The 9,774-nt window shown below is 35.8% G+C and overlaps 1 protein-coding gene across 1 annotated transcript; it reads left to right on the forward strand.

The window, feature by feature from the left end:
• Positions 1 to 1,009: 1,009 nt before the first annotated feature.
• LOC122029222 (isoamylase 3, chloroplastic-like) lies at positions 1,010 to 7,576 on the forward strand. The gene is made up of 9 exons (XM_042588162.1): positions 1,010 to 1,162; positions 2,424 to 2,513; positions 2,603 to 2,675; positions 2,897 to 2,976; positions 4,306 to 4,410; positions 4,526 to 4,624; positions 6,473 to 6,534; positions 6,738 to 6,849; positions 7,129 to 7,576. Exons 1-9 carry the CDS (start codon positions 1,010 to 1,012, stop codon positions 7,240 to 7,242), a joined length of 888 nt encoding a protein of 295 aa, XP_042444096.1. The 3' UTR covers positions 7,243 to 7,576.
• The last annotated feature ends 2,198 nt before the right edge of the window (positions 7,577 to 9,774 follow it).

The raw sequence follows: 9,774 nt of genomic DNA on the forward strand, positions 1-9,774 counted from the left end.
CCGATTTTCAAGCTCTTCAACAGGATTGACCCCAAGTAGTAGCAGTTCATTGAAGTCACAAAGAAGGCTAGAGACCGAACCCAGATAAGTTGACATTGAATCCTTAATCCGATGGGCACTGAGGATGGTCATAAGATCTTCACAAACTTGATAGAGTCGCCGAGAGGTGTTTGTAAAGAGTTGTTGAGTCTATGTTCAAACGGCTTTGCAGGTTTTGTGAGTACGGAAGATATTCCTAAGAGATGGATGGATGGTGGCTTGGATAATACAACACAACTGAGCGTCAACCTTCTTCCATAGAGGATAATCGACAACTTGAACATCTTCTTTAGTTTGAGTGAGATGTCTCATAACCCTGTCTAACAATCCAAAGCTCAATGTGAGATGCCCAAGAGACGTAATTTTTACCATCCAACTGCTCGGAAGAGGGGTGTAGTGATGTGGTTGGTAAAGATTGAGGTATCTGACTTTGGGATGTCAGATGTTCCCATTGATTAGTTTGGAAAGAACTATAGAGAGCGTCGAAGGAGAAGATGAAGAGGCAGCCGACTGCCCCCTTCTCTGGTGAAAACTCCCTACTTCCACAACCACGTCGTCGGCAGAGAGTTCACAGCAGCCTCAGTGATGCACTCATTGAAGAGCTTGCTGGAGATGAAGATGAAACGGCCGGTTGGAATTGAGAAGAAGATGCTCATTGCTCTGCCGACCTCCTCCTCTGTTGAACACCTTGCGTTAGCAACCACGTCGGCAAGGAAATCTTCGGATGTAGGGACGGAGAGGAAGAAAGAACAGCCAGAGAAGAGGGAAGAACAGCCAGATTCGTCTGTTAGAAACCACGCCCGCGGGAAGCCTTTAGAGAGCAGGACCATTGAGGCAACGAAACCCTAGATTGAAGCCGACACTCTTCAACAAGGATCGGGAGATGAGGGAAATCCACCGTGCCAGAGCATAGCTTCGCCGGAAGGGAACACTGAGGAGATGTTGTCGCCTTAGTCAGAAGAACCCTAAGATGAGGTCGTCACCTTCCCCAGAGCCGTCGGAGATGTCGCTGTCGTTGGAGAATAGAGGAGCCCGAGGCGGGATAACTTCGTTGGCCGTCAGGGATGGGAGTACGCCTGCGGATCCCACGCTTGCTGGTCACGTCGAGGACGATCGCGCGATTGTTGGCGAATACGAAGAGGGTGTTGTCAGGGATTAGGTGGAGAAGAGAAAACTCAAGAGAGCGACGGCGCAGGAAATTAGGGTTTTCTTTTATCTTGGCTCTGATACCATGTTAAGAGAAAACAGTGTATTAGACATCACGGAATTATTGACTTATATAGAGAATGATATACAGCATAATTACAATAATAACCACTATCAGCACAGCGAATATATCGATGAATCTAGTTGGTTGGAAGTTGAAATTAATTGAAACTTGAAAGACCTCTACTTTTGGAATGAGATATCAAACCTGAGGGGAGGGATGAGTTTCATCCATTCCCAAAAATATGGATTTTATTCCAATATTTCATTCTCATTCCCATTCCCATTCCCATTAACCAAACACAACAAAAAGGAATCATTCCAATTCCGCATTCCCATACTCCTAAACCAAACGCCACCTAGACTCCCACAATAACTCGCAATGACAGTGATGACTTTTTGAGGCTCCCTCAAGGTCCTAAGACGACTATGACTTCGCACTTATTTTTGAAGCTTCCGCAAGATGACAATGGCTTCCACACGAGATCCAGCGATAGAGATAACTTTGCTCGTGGTTGGCAACGTCAACAAATGCTTTGCTACAACAATGGCTTAACTCATGGTTAATGAGACTTTCGTGAGGTCTCAAGATAATGAACATCATCTTGTTCCTCTTTTGTTCTTTTCCCTTGATTCTCTTTTGCAGTTAGGGTTAGTGTATAATAAACCCACGTAGTTGGCATATCTCAAGCTGGCTAGGGATCAAAATCCTGGTTCATCTGAGATTTCAAACCTTGGTAATTGGTATGGCCTAACATAACTCAAATATGTTATCAAGCTTTGTAGAACTTTTTATACATTCCTTATCCAAAATTGGCTGCCAGTAAAAGAATGTATTATTTTTTCTGACTATGATTTAGCTAGAAGCCATGACAACCAACCTTTCTGAAAGCAACTGTTGGAGATAAAGGAGTATTATTGCCTTTCTAAACAAATGTTCACATATTTGAATATCATTGTAAGATCATTATGTTTTAGCATTTAGAGTAGATATGAACTGTTGCAGTGTTGCTATTATTTTGTCAGTTAAATTGAGAATCCAGAACAAAAACCCTACCATATTACATTCTAAAGAAAGCATATTACTTCATTTTTCTGAGAATTTAGGTAGATTAGTTCACTGTTTTGTAAATTTCCCTGGCATTTAATTGTTTCTTATAGATGAACCTGTCTAACAGGCAAATAAACGCAAACCCTACCACAGCATCAATTTTATCATTGCACATGATGGGTTTACACTATATGATCTTGTTTCCTACAATTATAAGGTAATCAATGGTCCTCTTAGAAAATTGAATGAAATTCTTAGTTTGCATAGTTGGAGCATTATTTTTATTTTTGTCATTTTCCCATATAGCATAATAATGCTAATGGAGAAGGTGGCAATGATGGATGCAATGACAATTACAGCTGGAATTGTGGTTTTGAAGGTAAATGCTACCCAATTGTTTTATGTTAATCTCATGCTAATTTAGTTAGCAGAGAGAACTATCAACATATGTTTGGCCGATGAATTTGACTCCTTTGGTGGACTTAGTTAATCTATTTGCAATCTAATTTAGTAACACTTTTGTGTATAAACCTTACTTCCATTTGACTCACATATATGCTTCTGAATAACTAATGACATCTAACTTTTCAAAATGTGTAGGGGAAACAAAAGATGTTAATGTTTTAAGTCTACGTTTACGGCAAATGAAGAACTTCCATTTAGCATTGATGATTTCTCAGGTATAATTTCAATTATTTGTTTCCCTTATACGAAGTCATATTATTTACTTTGTGACTATTACAAGTTGGCCTCAACTTACTAGGAATCCATCCTTGTCTAGAGTTGACCTCAACTAGGACTAACAGTGCCTAGAGACTCCTTGCCTCCAACTTTCCAATGCCTAGAGACTATTTCTCTGAAACATCATCCATTGCCCGGTATCCAATTTTTTGACTTACCAATACTTCACTTCCCCAACCTCAAGTCAACTTTCATATGCAAGGACTTCCAATGCTTATAGTTCACTTCTCTAGAACTTTAAGCTTGTTTGACATTTGATTAACCTTTACCTATTGGGATTTCATCATCACTACCAAGCATTCAGTCCTCCATGGCATGTTTAGACTTTTCACATTTGTCAATCATCCGATCCTCCTTGACCTATATGAACTTCCACAATCAAATATCTCTCTAGACTTCTAGTGTCAAATATCTCGCCCTCCTTGACTTGTGTGTGACTTTCATGACGTGTATAACAACGAGTCCTCCTTAACCTATTAGGACTTCCACTCTCAACACTTGTTGAACTTCTTCACTGCCAAGTGTCTAGTGTACTTTGACCCACTTGATCTTTCTCTTGCCAAGCTCCTTGTGGACTTTCCATGTTGGCCAATACCCATTTAGACTTCAACCAATGCCAAGTATCCAATCGATCTAACCCATTTGAACTTCGTCCATTGTCAAGTACACTGTCAATGTTGACCTATTTGACACAAAAAACATATTTCTCAATCATCAAAACACAATCTTGGTTTATCAAACCAAATTAGGCTTGATTACAATGGGTGCCATGATAATTGGTAATTAATTAGTTAACTAATTTCTTTTAGACCATACAATTTAAAATATTAGAAACAAAATTGATGATATTCAATTTATCTATCATAAAACAACCAACTTGTGCCCTTTTGGATGTGGAGCCTAATTCCTAACTAATGCTTCACATATATGAATTAGTGGGCTCACAAATAGCTTTAAATGAGCTTCACGTATATAAAAGTTCAAGGATCTGGGACATTACTAGCAATAATAGCTTTAAAAGGGCTGACAAATATTTCTCTGGGTGTGACTAAATTTAGCTTGGCATATAATCATAGACCATGTTTTACATTCGGAATTTTCTCAATGCAAGTGTAGTTTCAATATATGAATCGTAGATATCATACTCTGATTTCTTGCATTATTACATATATATTCAATTAGGACCAATGATTTCTTATTCATGGATTTTAATAGTGGAATTTGAGATTTTTCAAGTATATATTCATGGATTTCTTATTTCAATTCAGGGAACACCAATGATGCTAATGGGGGACGAGTATGGGCATACTCGCTATGGGAATAATAATAGCTATGGACATGACACTTCCATAAATCATTTCCAGTGGAAACTGGTAACACTCTTTTTCTTATTTTTCTGCCAATAAAATAGTTGCTAATAGCCTAATGCCGTTTCTTTTTTCTTTTGGCTTAACTAATTTTCTCTCTCTAATTTTATTGCTGCATAAGTTGGAACAAAGAAGGGACAGTCTTTTTAGATTTTTTTCTGAGATGATCAAATATCGGCACAAGCACCCCATCTTGCGACGAGACAGATTTCTTACCAAAGTAAATCTCTTAAGCCTCTCCTTTGATACTTCTAATACTTACCTTGAATATTTGGAGTTACTTTGTTAATTTAGATTCTTGTAAATAAATTAAATTACTTTAATTGGTAAGTAAGTTCATTTTAACAGTCAAAATGAGGAAAGCATGAGAATGAGGGTCACATTCAAAAAAAAAAAAAGAAGAAGAAGAAGAAATTTTAACCATTTCTCTAGTTTCTGGGATTAGTGGCTATTCAGCCAAATGTCACACAATCAAGCAAATAATAACACAAGTAGACAAGACTGTTAAGTGGTTTTAGGCCTACATCCACAGGAGAACAGTGACCATTAAAAGCGGAAGAAACAATGTGAGGGAGAGACATAAACATCTTTTTTTTTTTTATTTTTGAGAATACCACTAGATTGAAAGTTTTACAATATCTCTAAGCTTTTGAGAAGATATTCAATACCTCCTCTCTCGCAAACTCAGATTCAAAAAAATCTTTAGTTCTCCATTCCGAGTTCCCACAAAATACCCCTTCACTTAGGCGTAGGAAACAACCTCCAATGGATAGGATTGAAGAGAGAGAGAGAGAGAGAGAGAGAGATGCTCCATCTACCGGAGAAGATAGAAAATGAAAAGATAAATACAGAGAAAAATGGATAATTGGGAAGATAAATGGTTTAATTTTTTTTCTTCCCTTCCTTTTGTCTACTAGGGAAGAAAGAAAGTTGGGAAAATAGATATTTAAATATCAAATCTTTTTATATTTGAAAACAGAAGAAATATTTTCAAAATTGTTTTAAAAGACCATTTTACCATGGGTGGGGAAGGGGTCGGAGAGAAGTGGGCAGACTTGGATTGTTGATTGGAGAAGAATTGGCTTGGTTAGGAAAGAGGTTGAAGAGGAGAGGGCAATGTTGCATGCGTAAACCAGAGAAGAAGCTGCTTGCGGTGAAGAAGCCACTAAAGATTAATTGTCATGGGTAGGAAGATATGACATGTGTTATTTTCTAAGGTGAAAATTAATATGTATACTTGATAACTAATTTATTTTTTCAATAGGAAAAGGACATATTTACCTTCTAAATAGTCTCTCCTCCTCCAAAGCTTTCTTCTCAAATTTGGAATGATGGCAATTGGAAGAAAAATAGTGTTTGGGAATTGGGATTATATATCCTTCCTTCAGTCTCTCTAATTAGCTCAGTTATAAACGGATCAACCCATTTATGGCTCAGTTATAAATATATAGATATTTAATTAACTATTTAATAGTAATATATATGTTATAAATATATAATCTAATAAATCGATTATAAATATATAGTATAATAATGCATATATTATAACATATAATGATATGGATTATATTAACTTTTATAATTAAAAATAGTTGAATATATTATTTGTACTTAATATTTGTTTGAGTTTGTTAAATGGGTTGTGTCATTTGACCCATTTATGACTCATTTAATTATATGGGTCGGTCTGCTTATGATGCATCTAATATATTTGATTGAACTGTTCACAAGCAGGCTGTAAACAGGTCATCACTCTTTTTAAGTATTTTCTAAATGTAGTATGTTGCCTTCGTGGATTTAGTTGTTAATGTTCAAAGAGCTGCTGCTTAGACTACATAGTGTTATAACAACACAATTTTTTTTTTGGGAAAAAAATAGTTCTTTTTTTTTTCTGAGGAAAGGGAGGGCCGGACAGCTACTGGAATCAGTAAAACAAGTAAATGCATTTTAATGCATAGGACAATGTATAGAACTCTATCTAATTATTTGCTGTTTTAATATATTTCTTGGGTTATGCATCATTTTAGATATATTTCCAAACTGATTAAGCAAATATCTTTCTTTGCAGAAGGATGTTACTTGGCACGAGGACAATTGGGACAACCATGAAAGCAAGTTCTTAGCTTTTACGTAAGAAGATATCGAAGCTTTTCATTCATCTCCAATTTTTTTTTTTCTGGCCATTAGATTAACTAAAATCTCCTATCATTTTGCTTACTACCTCTTGTTACAGAAAATTTCAGTTTTAACTTTTTTATGTAAAGTTAGGGATTAGAAAAGACACAAGCTTATCCTAATTATGACCAGCTTCTCCTAATAATCTTTTGCCATAGGCTTCATGATGATCAATTTGGAGGCGACATCTATGTAGCATTTAATGCACATGATTATTCTGTGAAAGTTACCGTACCTTCACCACCTCAGAATAAGCAATGGCATCGAGTGGTAAGTGATTCTTCTATCCTAATACTTGCATTTTACTTTTCTGTCTTGTTTGATGCCACCTTCTACCCTAATGTAGCTTTTATCCAGCTTTAAATTACAGATATTAGATCATAATATTGATTTTATCTAATTATCTTCTCCCTGGAATGTCAAAATAACAAATACCTAATAGCACCACAAGGTCACCAACAATGATCCTGGATGTTTTTGTTGGGAGGGGACCAATTTCACCCGAGTTATGGTGGTGAAACATTGCTGACCGAATTTCCTCTGTTGCAGATTGATACAAATCTAGAATCCCCCAAAGATTTCATTCCAGAAGGCATATTATTCACCAATCCCTGTTACAATGTTGCTCCATATTCTTCAATTCTCCTGGAGGCAAAGCCTTGAACACCTACCATCTGCTTATGTGGAGTCCACAGCTGCTTCAAGAGTCAACATAAAATAGTTTTCCGCAAATATAGACATCCTTTTCAGGAAGGGTAAGTGCATCTGTACGTCTCAGATGTTCACATTTTGTATACGTTTTGTATTGTTCAAATGAGTGTATTAGAACTCATAATAAAAACCTATTAAATTCATGCCTAAAAACAATATCTAAAACCTATCTGTTACATATAATAGGTGGTTTTTTTGTCCGCTCAATAATTACCAAGAACAATACCCTTGTAAATATTTGTTAACCTCTTGCAGAATGTTGCAATAAATTGTTTGGTTCCTCAAAGTTCATCTTTATCTAATAATTATAATTTTGAAACTTTGCCTACTAATAAGTATGCTTTGTAAATGTAGAATGATTAAAATCTACCAATAGCATATCCCTGAAAACAAGATTCTGAAAAACTCTTAGAAGACAATCGTATTTTGTGAACCATTTCTCAAATTTTTGTCAAGAAATTGCTGTTTATACTCTTCAATCATCATGAGTAGTTGGATGTGCAAAGTGTCGCATTGTTGCAGAATATGTCAATCTAATTTAAGGTCCCATTTCTCATCCAAAAGTCATAAAGCAAGTCTTCTTTTTTGGTTGGACGCCTCTTTAAAGGTTTTCAATAACTTTTTCTTTTCCTTTATATTTTTCTGAAAAGAGGTTCACACCATCTTTAGTGCTGAATTGTCTATTTATAATGTGATTTATGCATAGAATCACAGTCAATAAGCTCCTCGAAGAAAGGCTGCAAGGGTACTCTTCATTTCCTAGGTTTAATATACTGCTAATTGATTTTCTAGTTGATGTTTACTTTAAGAAAGCAGCCTTGCAGCTTTTGAATTGTCCTGTAAAAGTTCATTTCCTGATCATAATTTCAGAGTCACATCTTTTGTAATGCCTCCTTTTTCCTCTCCCTGAGGAGAGAAACTTCAGGGCTTAATGCCTTGATGTAAAGTTTACCCAATAGCATGGATCAGAGGAGAGGCAAATTATACTCAAATCATGACCTTGTTCGATGTTTATTATTAGACGCGGAGTTAGTTAAAGCATGAGTTACTAATCCATTCTTGGATTATTTTTTGATCAAAAGTTTATCTACATGAAATTGGGTGGAATGACCCATTCCTTTTTTTTATCATGAAATCTCATTCTTGCCTAAGCCAGTGTTTTCGTTCTCCCTCTACTTCTCATATGGAGCTCGCTACTTTCCCCTCCTTTGCTTTTCCTCCTATCGAGCATGTCACTCGCCAAAGAGTGTGCCACCTGCTTTGCATCCGCTAATCACTCCTCATTCCTCTTTTGCTTCTCCTCTCAAGCCCATTGCCTTACCAATTGCATGTGCGTCAAACCTTTGCCTTTGTTTTTTCCCCTCTTTTAAGTGGGTGAGTAAAAAATCAGTTAAACTGAATTCATCAATGATTGAATTCGAATGTTTGGTTTAATTAATTAGAAATTTTAATTTTAAAAAAATATCAATTTTTTCAGTTTATTATTTTAAAATTCATAAATGATTAAATCAAAACTATATCAGTTGATTGTTATATTATAAATAATATTGTAAATAATTGATTGATATATTTGAATCAAACAATACATACACAACTTGATTGATTGATTAATTGATTCGATTGTCCACTAATGATATTATTAGTTAATTGACGATGTTATCAATTGATTGACTAATTGATTAGTTGATTGATGATATCATTAATTGATGGATTGTATTATTAATTGATTGGTAAGAAAATTTTAATTAATTTAGTAATCGATTGAATTAATTAATTTTATATCAGTTTGATTTTTATAATAAAATTATAAAAAAAATAATTTAATGGATTATTTTTTGTTTAGTCGATTGGATTTTGAATCTATTGTTCACTGCTACTCTTTCGTTTCTTCTAAGCTTTGCCGATGAGCCTATTGCCTACCTTGTTTCCTTTAGCCATCCTTCCTTTCTCATCTTCTTCTCCGATTGAGCCCACCATGCGCTTGTTGCTCGCCAAAGATTGAGCTGCAATTGCCAGTAGGGACACAATGAGATGGAGCCTAGTAGATTCAGGTCTAAGAGGAAAGAACGATTAAGAGGAGGAAGAGGAAGACAATGGGGTATAATAAATATTTTCATCACTTTTCTTCTCTTCTTCTTTTCTGTACTTTGTGAATATGAGTTTGATCCTATCTAAAAATTGTAAAGATGGTGTGCTGAGTATGATGAATTGATTGTTAACCTCGAGAAGACTTTTTGCTCTATAGTTAAGTTTCCTGTCGATTCTGTACACACGAAGACGAGCTAATAAAACATCAGTGCCTAGAAACCAGGAGAGGAGGCTCTGGCGAAGGTTCTCTGACGCTCAAGTCATTATAATCTTGGACGGGTAGATGAAGAATAGTATAGAACGTACGTGAGAGTAGGTTTTAGATGCCAAAGAGTGTACTTTGCCAACGGAGATGACCCCTTTATATACTACCTCTCATAACCTTCACAATCATGA

Source organism: Zingiber officinale, chromosome 10B (genome assembly GCF_018446385.1).
Source record: "Zingiber officinale cultivar Zhangliang chromosome 10B, Zo_v1.1, whole genome shotgun sequence".
In the NCBI taxonomy this organism is placed as follows: domain Eukaryota; kingdom Viridiplantae; phylum Streptophyta; class Magnoliopsida; order Zingiberales; family Zingiberaceae; genus Zingiber; species Zingiber officinale.

What these genes read in the sequence shown, in the direction of transcription:
- LOC122029222 (XM_042588162.1), top strand. Translation starts at nt 1,010, where the DNA reads ATGAGGTCGTCACCTTCCCCAGAGCCGTCGGAGATGTCGCTGTCGTTG. An exon ending in TTGTTTCCTACAATTATAAG is followed by an intron (nt 2,514 to 2,602) that starts GTAATCAATGGT and finishes TTTCCCATATAG; the next exon opens with CATAATAATGCTAATGGAGA. An exon ending in CTGGAATTGTGGTTTTGAAG is followed by an intron (nt 2,676 to 2,896) that starts GTAAATGCTACC and finishes CAAAATGTGTAG; the next exon opens with GGGAAACAAAAGATGTTAAT.